General features: G+C 37.3%; 1 protein-coding gene across 5 annotated transcripts in view; it reads left to right on the top strand.

Moving 5' to 3' along the window:
* Nucleotides 1–20,660, top strand: part of Gulp1 (GULP PTB domain containing engulfment adaptor 1) — a 263,083-nt gene extending 242,423 nt beyond the window's left edge. For all 5 annotated transcript variants that reach the window (XM_076931951.1, XM_076931950.1, XM_076931953.1 and 2 more), the window contains 3 exons: nucleotides 7,202–7,340; nucleotides 13,153–13,247; nucleotides 18,777–20,660. In XM_076931951.1, coding sequence (XP_076788066.1) covers nucleotides 7,202–7,340; nucleotides 13,153–13,247; nucleotides 18,777–18,848 — 306 coding nt within the window. In that variant the 3' untranslated portion in view covers nucleotides 18,849–20,660. The remainder of the gene's footprint in view (nucleotides 1–7,201; nucleotides 7,341–13,152; nucleotides 13,248–18,776) is intronic.
* Nucleotides 20,661–20,914: the final 254 nt, after the last annotated feature.

Genomic DNA, 20,914 nt, shown 5'->3' with positions numbered 1-20,914 from the left:
GTGTGTGTGTGTATACATATATATGTGTGTGTAATTTATATATAGCAATATAACATATGCAACAATAATAAATTTTACATTAGTTTGAGAGGTATGGAAAGTATATGGAAAGGAATTGAGGAGGGAGTGGAAGTGGGTAAGTGATGTAATTATGTTTTAATTTTAAAAAATCTAAATTAGATAGAGCACCATAAAATGAATTTTAGAAGTATGAGGCAACATGGCAAACTGAAAACTGATGAAAACACAGCTTCCACCCAACTTTACCCTACCCTGCTGCCACAGCACTGGGCAATTTTTAGCTGAGTCAGGCACTCAGTTCCCTAGCTGGCCTCATAGGCATGCATCTCTGCAGTTTGAGCCTTGATAAAAAGTTCTCCCTCTGACACTCTTGGTCTCTTTAATGTTGCCACCAGATGTGCTTATTCTGGGGGTCTTCACAACACTTTCCCTCTCTCTGATTCTGTATTCAGCAATCCTCCTCCTCCTAGGAAAAGACAAAAAGAAAACCTAAATTCTAAACTTGAGAACCTTTGCTCAATCTCCCTTAGCAATGACAGTGTGCCTTATCCCACACCTCCATCCTGTCCTTATCCCGCACCTCCATCCTGTCCTTATCCCACACCTCCATCCTGTCCTTATCCCACACCTCCATCCTGTCCTTATCCCACACCTCCATCCTGTCCTTATCCCACACCTCCATCCTTTCCTTTTCCCTCACCTCCATCCTGTCCTTTTCCCACACCACCAACTTGTCCTTATCCCAAACCTCCATCCTGTCCTATCCCACACTTACATCCTGTCCTTATCCCACACCTCCATCCTTTCTTATCCCACACCTACATCCTGTACTTATCCCACACTTCCATCCTGTCCTATCCCACACCTCCATCCTGTCCTTTTCCCACACCTACATCCTGTCCTTATCCCACACCTCCATCCTGTCCTTATCCCACACCTCCATCCTGTCCTATCACACACCTACATCCTGTCCTTATCCCACACGTCCATCCTTTCTTATCCCACACCTACATCCTGTCCTTATCCCACACCTCCATCCTGTCCTATCCCACACTTCCATCCTGTCCTTTTCCCACACCTCCATCCTGTCCTTATCCCACACCTCCATCCTGTCCTTATCCCACACCTCCATCCTGTCCTATCCCACACCTCCATCCTGTCCTTATCCCACACCTCCATCCTGTCCTTATCCCACACCTCCATCCTGTCCTTATCCCACACCTCCATCCTGTCCTATTCCTCACCTCCATCTTGTCCTTATCCCGCACCTCCATCCTTTCCTTATCCCACACCTCCATCCTGTCCTTATCCCACACCTCCATCCTGTCCTTATCCCGCACCTCCATCCTGTCCTATCCCACACCTCCATCCTGTCCTATCCCACACCTCCATCCTGTCCTTATCCCACACCTCCATCCTGTCCTTATCCCACACCTCCATCCTTTCTTATCCCACACCTACATCCTGTCCTTATCCCACACCACCATCCTGTCCTTATCCCACACCTCCATCCTGTCCTATCCCACACCTCCATCCTGTCTTTATCCCACACCTACATCCTGTCCTATCCCACACCTACATCCTGTCCTTATCCCACACCTACATCCTGTCCTTATCCCACACCTACATCCTGTCCTTATCCCACACCTCCATCCTGTCCTATCCCACACCTCCATCCTTTCCTTATCCCATACCTCCATCCTGTCCTTATCCCAAACCTCCATCCTGTCCTATCCCACACCTACATCCTGTTCTTTTCCCACACCTCCATCCTGTACTAATCCCACACCTCCATCCTTTCCTTATCCCACACCTCCATCCTGTCCTCATCCCACACCTCCATCCTGTCCTCATCCCACACCTCCATCCTGTCCTCATCCCACACCTCCATCCTGTCCTCATCCCACACCTCCATCCTGTCCTATCCCACACCTCCATCCTGTCCTTATCCCACACCTCCATCCTGTCCTTATCCCACACCTCCATCCTGTCCTATCCCACACCTACATCCTGTCCTTATCCCACACCTACATCCTGTCCTTATCCCACACCTACATCCTGTCCTCATCCCACACCTCCATCCTGTCCTTATCCCACACCTCCATCCTGTCCTATTCCTCACCTCCATCTTGTCCTTATCCCGCACCTCCATCCTTTCCTTATCCCACACCTCCATCCTTTCCTTATCCCACACCTCCATCCTGTCCTTATCCCACACCTCCATCCTGTCCTTATGCCACACCTCCATCCTGTCCTTATCCCACACCTCCATCCTGTCCTTATGCCACACCTCCATCCTGTCCTTATCCCACACCTCCATCCTTTCCTTATCCCACACCTCCATCCTGTCCTTATCCCACACCTCCATCCTGTCCTATCCCACACCTCCATCCTGTTCTTTTCCCGCACCTCCATCCTGTCCTTATGCCACACCTCCATCCTGTCCTTATCCCACACCTCCATCCTGTCCTTATCCCACACCTCCATCCTGTCCTATCCCACACCTCCATCCTGTCCTATCCCACACCTCCATCCTGTCCTTATCCCACACCTCCATCCTGTCCTATCCCACACCTCCATCCTGTCCTTATCCCACACCTCCATCCTGTCCTTATCCCACACCTCCATCCTGTCCTATCCCTCACCTCCATCCTGTCCTTATCCCACACCTCCATCCTGTCCTTATGCCACACCTCCATCCTGTCCTTATGCCACACCTCCATCCTGTCCTTATCCCACACCTCCATCCTGTCCTATCCCACACCTCCATCCTGTCGTATCCCACACCTCCATCCTTTCCTTATCCCACACCTCCATCCTGTCCTTATCCCACACCTCCATCCTGTCCTATCCCTCACCTCCATCCTGTCCTTATCCCACACCTCCATCCTGTCCTTATCCCACACCTCCATCCTGTCCTTATCCCACACCTCCATCCTGTCCTTTTCCCACACCTCCATCCTGTCCTTATCCCACACCTCCATCCTGTCCTTATCCCACACCTCCATCCTGTCCTATCCCACACCTCCATCCTGTCCTTATCCCACACCTCCATCCTGTCCTATCCCACACCTCCATCCTGTCCTTATCCCACACCTCCATCCTGTCCTATCCCACACCTCCATCCTGTCCTATCCCACACCTCCATCCTGTCCTATCCCACACCTCCATCCTGTCCTTATCCCACACCTCCATCCTGTCCTATCCCGCACCTCCATCCTGTCCTTATCCCACACCTCCATCCTGTTCTTTTCCCACACCTCCATCCTGTCCTTATCCCACACCTCCATCCTTTCCTTATCCCACACCTCCATCCTGTCCTTATCCCACACTTCCATCCTTTCCTTATCCCACACCTCCATCCTGTCCTTATCCCACACCTCCATCCTGTCCTTATCCCACACCTACATCCTGTCCTTATCCCACACCTCCATCCTGTCCTTATCCCACACCTCCATCCTGTCCTTATCCCACACCTCCATCCTTTCCTTATCCCACACCTCCATCCTGTCCTATCCCACACCTCCATCCTGTCCTTATCCCACACCTCCATCCTGTCCTTATCCCGCACCTCCATCCTGTCCTATCCCACACCTCCATCCTGTCCTTATCCTACACCTCCATCCTGTCCTTATCCCACACCTCCATCCTGTCCTTATCCCACACCTCCATCCTTTCTTATCCCACACCTACATCCTGTCCTTATCCCACACCTCCATCCTTTGAGCTCCTCTTATGGGGAAATGTGAAGGAGCATTGATGGAATGGGCTCTTCTTCCTGGCCTCTTGCTTATAGTATCATACTGAATGAATAAAGGCTCAGTTCTAGCTTTGATTTTAGCTGATACATTGCCAACTATAGGATTTAACACCTGGACAGAGCTCATCTCTTGACTAGAAATGTCCATGCCAGAAGAATGACCCCCGAAAGCCACCTGAAGTTTGATATGCAGGCACTCTTTACCCATTTGCCATTTACAATTTGCCCATTGTTTATGACCTTCAATTGCTATGAGGTTCTTGATATCTTCCTTTTCATTTCTAGAGTATTCTACCATGTGGAACCTCCTACTGTCAGGATGGGCAGGGGAACTAGAATCACAGTTTTGGACTTTGGCTACGCTTCTGAGTTTAGAGAGGTGTACATCCTATGAATCTATACACATTACTTTTGTGAAAATATAAACATATTATAATCGCAATTAGTTATACTTATGAAAACTCAAAAATTACTAAAGTGGATAATAACTCTAGAAAATTCTACAATCACTAACCACTCACCAGAACCTCTCTTATGTCCATGACTGTTCATCTTACTGAACCCACTATCCTAAATCAACAATACCTCAAAAAACATCACAGATGTTCTCAGTTTCTTCTCTCCTGTCTTCCTCTGAAGTCCTGGTGACTCCAATATCCTGTTTAAACCTATGAAAATATGATAATATTTCAGTAAACTTATTAGTGAGAACTCATATAGAAATCCAGCTTCAGTTGTTTAGATTTTGTAACCATACTCTGGTAATTTTCACAAAACACCCTTTCCAAATAATCTTCCTGTATGTTCTTCACCCCCTCCTCGCCTCTTTTCTCCTTATTAGCATGTTTCTCTTTCTGTTGATCCTTTACAGCTGCCACACAGAATCTCTGGTCATGTGCCACAGATGTTTTAAAGATGCTCATCCTATCTCTGGAGCAATAGTGACGATCCATCTCCTTGTCGAAGCATGTTTTCCATCTCCCTCAGCCTTATCAACTCTCCTGACCCCAGACTGTCAGTGTGACCACTTTCCAAAATAGGCCTGCTCAGGCCAGTCAGTGAGAGCAGCATTCCCAAACCTCATATAACTTTCAAAGCAGAGAGCTCTAGTATCCATTTCCTACTTCAAAAGAATTCTTTTGTTTGTTTGTTGTTTTGTCTTGTTTCTTGTTTTTTTTTTCAGATTTTTATTGGATATTTTATTTACATTTCAGATGTTATCCCTTTACCCCATTTCCCCCACACACACACCCAGGAACCCCCTATCCTATCCCCCTCCTCCTGCTTCTATGAGGATGTGCCCCCATCTATCGCCCCACTTGAATTCCCCCACACTTGGTGTCCACCCTTCATGGGTCCAAGGATCTCCTCTCCCACTTATGCCTGACACTGTCATCTTCCTCTACATATACAGCTGTAGTCATGTGTCCCTCCCTATGTGCTCCCAGGCTGGTGGTTTAAACCCTGGGAGCTCTGGTTGTTGGTATTGTTGCTCTCCTCATGGGGCCACCAACCCTTTCAGCTCCTTCAGTCCTCTCTAACTCCTCCATTGGGAACCCCTTGATCAGATCAGTGGTTAGCTGTGAGCATTCACCTCTGAATATGTCAGACCCTGGCAGACCCCTAAGGAGACAGCTATATCAGGCTCCTGTCAGCATCCACTTCCTGGCATCCACATCAGCATCTGCCTTTGTTGGCTGCACATGGGATAGATATCCAGGTAGAATGGTCTCCAGACGACCCCTCCTTCAGTTTCTGTCAACAGTTTGTCTCCATATTTGCTCCCTTGAGTATTTTGTTACTCCTTCTAAGAAGGACAGAAGCACCCACACTTGGTCTTCCTTGTTCATGTGCTTCATATGGTCTGTGAGTTGAATCTTGGGTATTTCAAGCTCTGGGCTAATATCCAATTATCAGTAAGTGAATACCACTTGTGTTCTTTTGTGATTAGGTTACCTCACTCAGGATGATATTTTCTAATTCCATCCATTTACCTAAGAATTTCTTGAATTCATTATTTTTAATAGCTGAGTATTACTCCATTGTGTAAATGTACCACATTTTTTGTTTATCCATCTCTCTGTTGAAGGAAATCTGGGCTCTTTCCAGGTTCTGGCTATTATAAATAAGGCTGGTATGAGCATAGTGGAGCATATGTGTCCTTTATGCGGTACTAAATGTTTAGGTGTGACTGGAGATAATGCAATGAGACTTGGTGCCTTAGTGGGATATTTTGATTTTTTTTAAGTTCCTGCTTAGTGAAGTTTAAAACAGAGACTCCTAGGAGTTTATAAATCCTGAAAATATGGTACACAATTAGTACAAAAGCTAGAAAAAAACAGCCATGTTTCCGGTGTAATATTTTTACATGCTGAGGAACAATTTGCAAGCCAGAAAAGAAGAAGATTAAGAGGGCAATATCCCTGTATTCTGTAGGAGTGAGTGATTTACTTATTATAATAAGTAAAATGTTGAAGAAACTACTACAATGGCAATTTTTATGCAGAAAATATACACTAATGGTCATTTTACCTAAACATCTAATCCATCTCTTTATACATACAACCAACCCCATGTTTGTTTTATCCTGAGAGCTCTACCACTCTTGGTAATATTTCCATAATCTTAAAGAAAAAGTAAAAAAAAAAATTCTATTCCTCTCCAATGAAAAACTTCATTCTTTAATCAGTATGACAGTTCCTATAGGAGACAATACATATGTTTTACCTTGTTTGAAAATTTTCTGGCTGAATTTTCAAAGTATCTTAATATTAATTTTTCAATTTTTCCCAGTCCCAACCTGGATTGTATAATTTAATAGTTTGGGTATTACATTGTGACTTATTAATTTATTTTACATGGTAGCTGTTTATTATTAAAAACATGGTGAAATTATTCAGGTATAAAATGTATTGGAATCAATGTCAGTTAATTGTTCTGTACTTATAAATGCAAATGAATATGCTTTGCTTTTAAGAATACAAAAATGCAAATTTTATTTAAACATTATAATTAAGAAAGTAGTTTATTATGTTCAACTGTTTCTCTTTACAAACCTTATGTGAAGTCAACTTCAAAATATCTGTTTTCATTCACATAGTTTCTAAGGTGTGAGTTATTTTCTGACAAGAATGGCAATTGTTTATAATATACAAAAGCTGGGCACTGCCTTGCTCACCCATCTTCAACTGTGTCCGCACTGTTGCTTTGAGAACAAATTTATGCTGTTTTCTTTTAAGTGAATATTTGCTGTACTAGCTCAAACAACATGAAACTATAGTTAACTACTTTTCCTTTACAGAATGGAAAGTTATCTGACTCCCCCCAGGGTTGTGTTTGTACATTTTACATGTATATAACATTTTCAGGATAGAAATATGCCTATCTTGGTCATCACACTAATTCCTATCTTCATTACAGGCCAGTGGTGTGACAGTGACTTCTCCTTCCACTGACATCTTTGACATGATTCCATTTTCCCCAATATCACACCAGTCTCCAACATCTGCTCGCAATGGCACACAGCTACCACCCATACCTAGCAGATCTGCAGAGATCAGTAAGCTCTCTAAATATATCACTACTCTTGCTATATTTGGCTGCATTTTCAATCTTTCACATTTTGCAGAAATAAAGTTACAGGCTAACAGCTTTAATTGCTGAAGTACTATGCTTTTACATAGGTTTCAATTTTGATTAAATCTATTTTGCTTTATAATTGAGAAAAGAATACTAAACACATCCCTATTTGCAAGTTGAACCTTCCATGAAAAATAGTATTTTAGTATAAAGTTACTTGCCTCATAAAATTATTCAACTGTGCATTTGTGTTTATTTAATATCTTAACACTGTTAAATATAACTAGTCATAATGGATTTATTTGTTATGTGTTTACTAGAGTAGTTTACATAGTCTTGTTATGCATTTATGAGTTGTTAGTGAAAAATATGTAAAGAGTGAAAATCCTATAATTTTTCTGTGCATAGTATTATGTAAGGGGTTTGTCTTTGATGTATTAAATATCTAGAAACATTTTTTTCAGATGTATCTTCTACATATCTGTAAAAAAAATCATTAAAATCTCTCCTTGATATATAGAAAGCATTCAAAAGGTAGTCATTGCGTGGGCCTGAGTATGTGTCTTAGTCAGGCTTTCTATTCCTGCACAAATATCATGACCAAGGAGCAAGTTGGAGAGGAAAGGATTTATTCAGCTTTCCACACTGCTGTTCATCACCAAAGGAAATCAGGACTGGAACCCAAGCAGGTCAGGAAGCAGGAGCTGATGCAGAGGCCATGGAGGGGCTTGCTTACCTTGGCTTGCCCAGCTTGCTTTCTTATAGAAACTGGGACTACCAGCCCAGGGATGGCACCACCCACAATGGGCCCTCCCATCCTTGATCACTGAGAAAATGTCTTACAGCTGGATCTTATGGAGGCATTTCCTCAAGAGAGGCTCCTTTCTCTGTGATAACTCCAGCTTGCGTCAAGTTGACACAGAAAACCAGCCAGAACAATTGACTCCTTGTCAATTTGACATACAAACACATCACTATTAAGCTTTAACCCTTAATTTTTATAAATGTCAGCCCACTGGAATTTTTCAAAATATCAACTCAGAATGGGCATACAATGAACAAGATATATTTTTTTTTGCACTCAAACCCCCATAGCACACAAAGCAAAAGAATAGATATTCTGGTTTGCTCTTCATTGATGTGATAAACATTATGACCAAAAAGCACCTTGGAGAAGTCAGGACAGGAGCTCAAGGTAGGAACAAAGCAGAGATCACATGTGGAACAGTGTTCATTAACTTCCTCCCTGGCTCATGCTCTTAGCAACCTAAATCCATTTTATCACAGTGGAGTGGGCCCTCTTAAATCAATTACCAATCAGGAACATGCCACAGGCATGCCCACAGGCTAGAATGAAGGAGGAAGTTCTACAGTTGAGAGTATTTCTTCCTAGACATGTCAAGCCAACAACCAAGATTCATCATCATCATCATAAACAAGTGATTTTACTTCAAAAAACCTTTTGACATACAAAGGAAACATTAAAGTGAATACTAATACAAAGACTGGGTAAAAGAATTTCTGACATCTAAAATATATAGACAGTATATAGATAATTTTTCAAATAAAAACATAGGCATCAGATATACCATATAAGAAGATAGATCAATGTCACTGTTTGGGTACATGAAAAAATGCTCCAATCAGTATTCCTTAGATAAACATGTATCACTGCCAAAATGAGATTTTTACTTCACATAAATAATTATATATATACATATATATATATATATATATATATATATATATATATATATATATAGTTCAAACAAAGATATTAGAGAAGGGATCCTTGTACATATTGCAAAGACTAGGAGAATAAACTAGTACAAATATTTTTTAAAAAGTATGGAGATTTCTCAAAAATGTTAAAACAAAGTACTACCATGCAATCCAAGTATTGCAATACCTTCTATGTGTCTAAAGGAGCTGATAGCAGTCTGTACCAGACTGTACCAAACATAATAATGCTTATTATTTCTGTTTTGTCAAGAAGCAGAAAGAAATGAAGTTTTTTGTTTGTTTGGGTTGTTGTTATTGTTTTGTTTGTTTTTTGGTTTTTGTGTTTTTGTTTTTGATTTTTTTGTTTGTTTTTTTGTGGGGTTTTTTGTTTGTTTTGTCTTGTAGCTCTTGCAATGTTTCTGTCCCTGGTTCTACAATGTTCCCCGAGCCTTGGGTGTAAAAGTAAAGGTGTCTCAAGATGTATCCACTGGGACTGGACTCCAAAACTCTTTAGTCTGAAGTGGTTTTCTGTTGTAAAGAGAAGTTTTGAAACCTAGCAAACTACTGTGCTTGTGAACTCTTAGCTATTGCAGAAAAATCTACAATTATTAAATTTCAAAACCAGCATAAACCCTAACAGCAATCTATAAGCATTAGTTCTTATACCCATGGATAAGAATAGTGCTGACCCCCATCAAGGAAACTTAGGTACTTCTTTGGTAATAGAAGCAGTGCTTACTTCAAGTGTTTGTGGGGTGCTGCTTAAAGTGCATTTAGGAAGCTGTTTAAAGTTATGTATAAGGGCTGAATGGATTTTTTTAAAAAATAAATTTGGGGATTATAATATATTTATACCATTTCCTCCCTTCCTTTCCTCCCCCAACCTTCTTTATACCCCCTATTGTTTGTATTCAAACTTTTGACTTTATTAAATGTTGTTACATGCATATGTGTGTCCATGTGCACAGACATGTGTATTCCTAAATACAAACTTCCCAGTCCATATAATGGCACATATGTTTAGGACTTACCATTTGTTACTGGATAACCAATTGCTGTCCTCTTCCTTAAAAATTTGTTTCTTACATTTGAGGACTCCCATTAAAAACTTGGTTCAGTGTGACCTACAAAGATTACACCATTTCATGCTGTTCAATACACACTGTCTTGAATTTTTTTTAAGTGAGATTCAAGTTTATGAACTACAAGTGAACAGCTTACTTAGAAATTCTGCTTCTTTGCCGTTCCATTGTGAGACAGCAACAGATGGAATTAAATAAATCTCATATTAATATTAGTAAATTCTGCAACAAAATATCAGCATTGTAATAGGTTAATTATTAAATATTAGTAATGTTGTTGTTAAGAAGTTCAGTAAAGACACATAAAATATACTCTAGAAAGCATCCCATCATTACCACAGACATTTTGCCATTATGATTTTGTTGAGACAGAGTCTTACTCTAGCCAAAGCTGGCTTTGAACTTTTTAGAACTTCCCCCACCCCCAGGGAAAGTATTATAGATATGAACCACTATTCGTAACCAAAGAATTTTTAATATTAGCTTTATTGACTATTTGAAGATGTTATGCAATGTATTTTGACCATATTTACCCCCTCTCCTGCCTGTAACTTTTCCCAGATTAAATCCCAACTTCCTACCTGGTCTCAACTTTGTGTCCTCCTCTTATTCATGTAATTCATCCAGCCCAATTGGTGTTGTTCTTATGAGGGTCCATTCATAGAAGATACACCCTTTAAGAAAATTGACTCTCGCACACCTAGAAACCAACAGATGTAATCTGTTTCTCAATTAAAAGTCATGAGCTCATGCTAAAATGTTGACTTGCTTGATGTCGAGCAAGACATCCCAGCTAATGTGAGTTTATGAATACAGAGATTCGGTCATATCTGCATGACACTGCTTTGCTGCGTCCTTTCTAATATCTGGACAGTTTTTCTATCTCTTCTCCCAAAATGATTACTAACTTTGAGGGATGGATCATTTAGATATCTCATTTGTGAATGAGCACTTCAACATTTATTCTCTACATTTTGATCAGTTGTAAATTTCTGCATTAATCATCATATATTGTATAAACTTTCTTGATGAAGTCTGAAAGTTACACTAAACTACAGGCTTAAAAATATGAATTTAGAAAGCAGTTTGGTATTTAGTCATTTTGATAGAATAATAGTAGTTTCAATTTGGGGCCTCTGATCTCTTCATTCATGGGTTTTTGATCAGATTAACAGAACCAAACTGATGTTTTCCTCCTGTGGACCAGTCTTTAAATTCAATCTGAAAGCAATTAATTACCAATATAACCTTTGTTACACTATTGAATCCATGCCTGTATCTTACCACACCAGCCATTATCATAGTTCAGAGGATTCACAACTGGGTAAAACTTAATAATGTTGTTTTTCTTTTCTCTTACTAGCCAAGCCTAAGTAGTAGACATAGTACTACAAAGGCTAGCTGGATTGAGTAAAGCTTTCTTGTCAGTGCCAACTTGATTTCTCTATGTTGTGTGACCCAAGTGTGTAGTGTCTTCAGCAATACAATCTCAATATAAAGGTCTAATTATCAAACAAGAACTTTAGTGTGGTGGTTTGAATAGAAATGGTTCCCATAGACTGCTGTCTGAATGCTTGGCCCATAGAGAATAGCATGATTAGAAAGTAAGAACTTGTTGAAGTAGGTGTGGCTTTGTGTCACTATGGAGGCAAGCTTTGAGGTATGTTGAATCTATGCCCAGTGTGGCACACAGTCACTTCCTACTGCCTGCAGCTCAAGATTAGAACTCTGAGCTACCTTTTCAGGACCATGTCAGCCTGCATCTCTTCCATGACAATAATGACTAAACCTTTAAACTATAAGCCAGTTACTCTTCCTTTGTAAGAGTTGCCATGGTCATGGTGTCTTTTCACAAAAATAAAACAGTTAGATGCTTTAAATAGGGCTTAATGGGCTATCCTAATAGACACATGGAAGACAGTGGTGCTAAGTTGATTTGAACTGTGGGTGCCTGGCTCAAGAGGCTTCAGAGGAGAAGAATGTGAATATGAGGCCCAGAGACTATTCCTGTAATATTTTGGTGAAGAATATGGCTGCTCTTTGCCCTTGTCTGAAAACTTTACCTAAGGCTAAATTGAAGAGTTCTGGATTAGTTGTGTTGGCCAGAAAATTTTCAGAACATTTTAGTATTGATTCTGTCATGTGGTTACTTACTACTGTTCATTCTTATGAGGCTCTAATGAGAAGGGGAAAACTGCTCAAAGAGAAATGAAAAATGTATAGTTCAAGAAGAAAAGGGGCATCATGAATTGGAATGGATCTAAAGCCTGTGTTCAAGGAGATAGACAGATTAAAGAAAAGCCTCACACTAAATGTAATAAAAGGAGTGGTGAACACAGGGCAAGAGCCCACCCAGCTAAGCTTCCAACATGCCAAAAGGAATGAAAGAAACACTTAAAGCCATATGTGGTGGTTCACATCTTTAATCCTACCACTGCAGAGACAAAAGCAGGCAGATAGCTGAGTTCAAGGCCAGCTTGGTCTACAGAGCAAGTTACCAGACAGTCAAGTTTAGGAAGTAAAGGAAACCATCACACACACACACACACACACACACACACACACACACACACACACACAGAAAAGGGAAAAAAACTGGTGAAGATGTCATTGAATAAGGAGGCTATGTTCTGACCCAAGCAAGCAGCAGAACTTGGCAGATTTCTTTGCCACATGGTTTTAGTTTTAAAATCAAAGACAGAAGAAAGGAGTTTTGGTTTCTTCCTCCATGACTAAGGAAAGCTGCTGAGACCAGGCATGTGTCAGGGGTGTTCCTTCATAAGGGTCTAGAAAAGCCATTGCATGGACCTGTGAAGGTGAAGCCTGAGGAGCCTAGGAGACCCTAAGATGTTGGAAATACCAGAATCATTGGCTACCAGCCAAGGAGAGCTGTTAATTAAATTCATACTTTTAAGTTATATGTCTGGTTTTGTTCTATATCAACTAATGTTTCATCCTATTTCTTACCAAGTGTTTTCTTCCTTACAGAACGGGACCTTTTTGGAGCTGAGCCTTTTGACCCATTTAACTGTGGAGCAGGGGACTTCCCTCCTGATATTCAGTCCAAATTAGATGAGATGCAGGTGACTATTTTAACAGATTGTTTATTTCTTTTAATCTGGAACAACAACAGCAACAAAATGTTTGTACCAAAACTCCATCCTTTGTTGCTATAAAGACATGCTTAAAGCAGTTAGACTAAAAATAACTACACTTAACTCTTTAAAACACACATGCCAAGGACTGTGTCTTTCTTTCTTTAAATGAATCAAAATACAATGGAAAGAAGATGGTTATTTTTAATACAAATGACAGAATTATATGTTTTTAAATTACAAAACTTAAAAACCATTGTAATGAAACTGTAATACTTTTGTCTCAGTCTTAATAGTTCTGAATTTCAAAATTGTAAAGGGATTGGATGAGGGATTTTTTTTTGTAAGATTAACATCATTATTTTAAAAAGAAGCATTGTAACTATGAGTCATGACTCCTTGACTTTTGAGAAGGCAAACACTAGTGGCAACTTCTTTAGGGGGCTGGTCAAGCTACTTTCTCTAAATTTTTCTGTAAATTGAAAGAAGGTGGTTTTTAAAGCTTTATAGATTTTCCTGTTGATGGAAAGATTGTCATATTTAGATTGGAATAATGACTTCTCTTTATATTTACCCTCTATGTTTGAATAAAATAATTATGTCTTATTTTACATTACAAATGTTCATAACTGATAAAATTCAGAACAGCATGACTTACTTGGAAATGACTGAGAAGAGATAGTTAAGACATTAATGTGAAAAGGTTGAGTTATTCTGCTTGTTGTCCTGATTAACTCACTCCCACCTTGAGCTTCCCCATTCCTGCATACCTACCCCCAAACCAGAGAATAAACTGTGATCTAAAGCTGGTGAGCACACTCCTTTCCCTCAGACAATATAAATATCCTTCCACTCAGATAAATGGCATGCTGCTGCTTTTTCTAATTCTTATATTCTTATCCTTTTTGTTCTAGATTTAGTAATTTAAATTTAAATTTAGTAATTTAGCTTTAAAAGGTTGGATTATTTAAAACCATTCTTGATGTTTTCAAAGAATGTATCAAAAATTTTCAAATTCAATTACTTACTCCTTCTTTCCCCAAATTTTTATTTTATCTAAATTTATCGAAATGATTATATTTTTAAAATATTCTGAAAAAAATCATTGATGACTGAGCCATATAATTTTTGTAGTCATCATAACATCAACAAAGTTCACATTAAAATGTTTAATGTGACTGAAAACTGCACTTAAAAGTGACTGCTAAATGAGACATAATACTGTGTCCTCTCTGAATTAATTATTTTCCTTTGTCATCTGTGCTCATTCAAATGAACTTTCTGGGACGATGCCTGTAGATCATGACCTTGGGAACTGAGAGGAGTAACTGCTCTCAGCCTGATGCAGATTATGAAGACTTTCCATGAAGGCCTTTTGTTTTTAATAGTAAACTTAAGACTTGAACAGAATTTAAAAGATAAGCCTTCACCTACAGACTTTTGACGACACCAAGTTTGAAAAATGTGGTACAAGAGTGATGTAGAAATGTGGTATTCGGGTAATCTTAGAGTGGGATCCAATGCTTTTGATTCTCAGGTTTCTAATACATTTCTTAATGTCTTTTTTATCTTCCTGCTTTCATGGTGGGTAGCGCCAGAGATGGTTTGTATCTCATTTCATCATTTAAAGAGCTAACAAACTTTTTAAGAGCTAAAATATTTGTTTTTGCATGTTTCACTTAATATCTATTCAAACAAGTTTCATATGGTTGTATGTGATTAGTTCAATGTGTTTAAAGAGGTTATGTAGCTCAACTCTTCAGGTTAATATTTCAATTATTGCCAATATTTTGTTGTTCACTTGATTGTGTGCTTGTGTTAGTTCAAGACTTATTTACAAGGTCACGTTAAATATAGTAAAACAATATTTCTTTCATTTATAGTCTACAATGATCCTAGTTAATCTAATATATACATATGTCTACTATATCTTTACATATTGTATAAAACACCAATATAGTATTATAAGCTAAGTAAATAATGTCACATAGTATGTGACATTAGTGGCAAGCTTTGCTAAATATTTAGTTTTATTTTTTATTATAGAGGATTAAAACTAAATTATTACTAAGAGCTTCAGTACTGACTTTGAAATTCTAGGAATGTCTCATGCATGTAAGAATTAAAGCAGAAATGTTAAGCCATATTTTATCGCAAATGGTTGAGCAATTTAATATATTTTTAAAACCAATCACATAATTATTTGATGTGATGTAATTTAGACTGCAAGGTATGTGACTTTCTCAGACAAAGAAATAAGATAGTATTGATAGCTGTGAGTATATTTTATAAATTACAATAATGAAATAGAAGTTGAGGAAAATAAGTCTTGGCAAAGTGGTTGCCATGCAAACATGAGAATCTTAGTCTTAGAACCCACATAAAAAATCCAGGGTAATGCTATTACTAGAAAAACAGAGACAGGATGTTTCATGGGACATATTGGTTAGGTAATGTACCCTAACTGGGAAGTTTCAAGCCAACAACATGGAAGACATTCCTAAAATATTACAGCAAAGCTTGATCTCTGGCATTCATATACATGCCCACATATGTATATGTACACCCATACTTGTACAACACATACACCTGTACCCACATGATATACAAATCACATACATACACGAACACATATACAAATGTGCACAAATGCATAAAACATTGTAATATGTTTTCAAACAACAGCAAGTCTAAAAAGGGTGAAAGAATTGTACACAAATATCAAGTCAACTGTTAAAAATTTGGAAGCCTATGTATAAATGAAATACAAGCAATACCTCCAGGCCAATGCCTCAAGGAGGGTGGTGGCATTCCTGGGGAATGATGCCCAAGATTGGTTTCTAGCTTCCATAAGCATTCACATACTTGTGCATGTGAACCTATACATGCACATGCACCTACATGTATGTGTATAATTAAAGGAGCAGACAAATAATTGCAATGCCAAACACTCATTGCATGAATAATAAGCCCTGACTCAGAGAAAGAGCCACAATTGTCTAAATCATGTGTGAATGTACTCTATGTAATCCAAGTAGACATACAACTAATTGTTTTAAAATGTAAGTGCCATTTTTAATTAACAAACAATTTCTTAAATAAACAGTATGAATGAATTTGTTGAGAAGCATGAAGTCTAATTGCTAGATCAAGGTTAGATTATAACAGCATCTCTATTCTTATATGACTTCTTAGTCATACTAATTTGATACTAAACTTGATATGAATATTTGTGCTTATTTTTATACTATTTAAAACATCAACATGAACAAATAATTATAAATGTTTTAAATTTTTACAAATGAAAGTATGTTGTTGGCCTTATTTATGACTGTAAAGTAATGGAAATGAATTGATACTATAAAGATTAATACTGTGTTGTAGTTAGAATAAATTAGTTTGATTAGAAATCTAAAGTAGAAAGTTTTTTTAGACAATGGAATAGAAAATAATAGGTAATATATTTTATGGGAAAAAAAAAGCTTCTGCTCTCCTGAAACTTGAAGAGATAATTAAGGGCACATACCTCATTATCTGAGCATTTAAATAATTATTATACTCTGTTCTTCTGTTTTCTCTACATGTACTCTATATGTACTATTTCAAAACAAAAATACAGTCCAGCAAAATGTTTCAAATGAAAAAATATGATTACTGTTTTCACTAATTATAAAGTAAGTTTTTCATGAAACTAGTCGCATCATTATATTAAATAAATAAGCCCTATTTTTATGAGACTGATGCGCTACCTACCACAATAAGGAAACTCTTTAAGCCATGTTTTAAAACAGGGATTTAGAGATCCAAGAGAAGAGTTAAAATTCATTACATTGTGAAATAAAAATAAAACTGTTGAAGAAAGGTTGATAAGTGTAGAGGGGGTTTTATTTCAGGAGGAAAGAAAACCAGTGAGTCTACAAGAACATATCTGTTAGTTGGTGCTTAAACTAAGCAATTCACGGTGGTGATGGTATTCTAAGTGTTTTGCAAGCACCTTTTTTATCATCTATTTCTCATTATCTATTATTCAAAATATACTAGAAAATGACAGTGTATAAGTATTCAGATAGAAACCAGATATTTAAAAAAATAGTATTATTTTTAGTATTCACTTTTAAAACTAATTACTATTCACAGATACATATAACAAATAGTTCTTATTATAATACAAGCTTTTAAATGATTAATAACTACTATGACCATTACCCAGTAGAATATGAATTTCATATAAATGATGGGAAGAAGTTTATAAACCTTTCCAGTACTAAAACTTGTATACAGTCTGCGTGCAATAAACATAATGAGGATCTCTGAGCATTGACTATAGATGTGATTTCTTCTGTATATGATAATGTATACATTACAGAACTATAAATATATTAAATGCTGATTGTAAATGAAAGTAATGAGGTACTATCACAATGACTCCCAAAGAAACCTACAAGATGACCTGTATTTCCACTGATTAGCACATATCTGTGCTTCTTTGTAAGCCAGTGTGCATTGATTTAGAGGCAAGATGAGGTTGGAGGAAGATGAGAGTATCAGAGACAGTTTATGATGAAATGGTTTCTTTGCAAAGTAGAAAAGAAGCTAAGCATAATGGCGCCTTTCTCTAATCTCAGAACTCAAGAGGCAGAGGCAGGTTGGTCTTTGAGTTCAAGGTTACCGAAGTCTACAAAGTGAGTTTCAGGACAGCCAGGGTTATTCAGAGAAACCTTGCCTCAAAACTTCAACCAAACAACTGCTCCCTCCACAGCCAAGTAAGAAAAAAGAAAGAAGGAAGGCAGAATAAAGGAAGAGAGAGAAAAAGAGAGAGAGAGAGAGAGGGAGGGAGAGAGGGAGAGAAAGAGAGAGAGAGAGGGAGGGAGAGAGAGAGAGAGAGAGAGAGAGAGAGAGAGAGAGAGAGAGAGAGAGAGAATTCACTTAACATTCAATAGTTAAATGGCATCTGGCATCTTATCTTCAAAAGCATGCTATGGGATAAGAAGTCAAAGGCAAGACTATCAAAATTCATACATAGTTATTTCCAGCACTGACAAAAATGGCTCATTTACAAATCAAAAATGGAACATCTATAACCCTATTTCCAGGACATGCAGTACCATCCTTTAGTCTTCTGGTTACAAACCTGCACGCACACACACACACACACACACACACACACACACACACACACACAATTTTAAAAACTAGTAATTAATTATATAGTAAAATGAAATATTGAAATGTCTACTCTAAAAAATGGATGTCTTAAACTGTATGTCATGTCTTAAATTGGTATTTTCTTTTATTTCTCAAGCACATTCATTTCATATACTTAAGACAGAAAAATGTCCAATAGTATAAAAAAACTCAGAATTTTATCTGTGTAAAATTTTGATAAGCCAAAATTGGCATTTACTTTAAACATAAATATTATAACTTTGTTTATAGTCTCTTTTGCTTATTAATATGATTATATAATTTCTTTTGTCATTAGTGTTTATACTTTAACAATTTTATTCTACTTTACAGGAGGGGTTCAAAATGGGACTAACCCTTGAAGGAACAGTATTTTGCCTCGATCCATTAGACAGCAGGTGCTGACGTCATGAATGAGTGATCCTGACATGCTTAATTTGTTTATATACATATATATCATTCATTATTTTAAGACAGCTATTATACTTGTGCCAATATGTTTTTGAGTATCTAAATGTTTTTAGATCTGTTTAAGTAATAATCTCCTCACTTTCACTGTTGATTTATCTTTTATTTTAAACAGAACTTAGTATAATGTATATTGGACTTTCATGTTCTCTTCTGTTATGGGTGAATTTATAATTGAAAGACAAATTTTCTAAATGTCTTTCTTGTCTGAATTTTAAATTATCATTACCTTGACATTTATGCTCATTCTCCAGTGCATTAGTTCATTATCCTTGTCCCCAAAAGCCATACCTTGATATCTTCCAAATATCTGAAGAGACTGGCCAATATACATATTCTATTTTGACACAAATAGACAGGCTACCAATGATTAGCTGTAGGTTCATTTTATGAGTAAGAAGTTTGCCTCATTATGAAGATCTAAAGTTTAGCTATTGTGCTACCAGCTCACTAAATTCTATCTGGGAAAATAAGAATGTAGATTTTAGTAGTAATCATACAAAATATATTTAGAATATTAGCAAATATGAAATAATATCAGTCATTTGAGATATATTCTAAAAATGTTTAATTTGTCTAAAAAGTAACAATTGAGGAAAAAGTGCCTCCCTGGAGAACGTAAAATTTAATTCTAATGTGCTGTCATATTAGTGTAACACTGGGCTAGCATCTGTTCCAGTGTTTTAGGAAATGAAGCTTTTGCTTTTTACAGATGTGATGTTACCCATTTTTTTATGTTACCAATATTCTGCAGTTATTGTGTGACGTGGTATCTCTCTCGCCAATCTTATGCCTCAATGCCACATTAGTTTCCATACTTTAAAATTTTGATGAGATATTTTATTTAAATTTAAGAAAATTTAACAATTTTAATTTTCACTTTCTTTGTTAATGTTAGAGTTTCATTTTTTCACAAACAATCTCATCAGCTTCATCTTGAATATAAGCAATAACTCTCCAGAACTCATTCTGATGTACCTACCCTTTGAAAACATATGCTTCCAAAATATTTACCCATGATATAAAATACTACCAGTGCAGAAAAAAATTATTGTCGAAAGTTCTAATTTGGTTTATCACAATAAAAAGAAAATAAAGTAATGAAAATCTGGGCTAGTTTGTGGGAATTTTATCAAAACCAGGTAGATCTGTTACTCCTGGAGTTTTATGGAAGTGTTAAAGGTACCTTTTCATTAGGAGCAGAGCAGAAATCAAATGTGCTTTTGCAATTTTATGTTTGAATGATTATGCTCTATGGCATACATGAGACTTCCTGCTTATGTTCTGTTATATCTGCTAACTTAAACCTTAATTAGCAGGTACTGTGTGTTTTATCAGGAAGTCTTTGTAGTTCTTGATTCTCAGTTAGTATTTTGGAATTTGTATGATGAGGATGTTTAGAAGCCATCTGTACGGCTTTTTTAAACAGAATTTGTATTTTTAATGTACTTTTAAAAGCTTTATGTAATAGGTATATCTTTAGCAAACATTTAGTATCAATTGTAACACAATAGAATACTAAGATGATATTTGCACATTTATGATATATTACTTACCAATTTTTAATGGTGACCTGTTCTGCTACTGGCATGATCAAATAGTACATAAAATTGGTCAATAATATGAACATTTACTTCACCAGTGAATTTTTATAAAGACATGATTGGAAATTTAATTTCTATGTAAACTCAATGATATGTTTGATTTTGCTGAGAATAAAAGATTTTAAATAAATTAAACTGTATGATATGCTCACTTAGTAATTTATAAGTATATTCTAAAACTACATATTTAATTTTTAGAGGGAGAGGGAGAGTTTAACTTGTGTCTTATTATCCTCAGCCCATACATATCTCAGTTTCATGAGTAAATCTCACTCAATTGTGTAAACATGGATTTGGTGCTGATGATGCCAAAGGTCATAGTTTGGTTTCTTTTTAGCAGAATTATCTGATGCAGTAATTGCAAAAAGATAGCTTTTCAAAATTGAGTGTTTCTTTAGA

Source organism: Arvicanthis niloticus, chromosome 3 (assembly GCF_011762505.2).
Source record: "Arvicanthis niloticus isolate mArvNil1 chromosome 3, mArvNil1.pat.X, whole genome shotgun sequence".
In the NCBI taxonomy this organism is placed as follows: domain Eukaryota; kingdom Metazoa; phylum Chordata; class Mammalia; order Rodentia; family Muridae; genus Arvicanthis; species Arvicanthis niloticus.
Note: the sequence above shows the minus strand (reverse complement) of the source record. Positions and strands in the feature narration are given on the sequence as shown.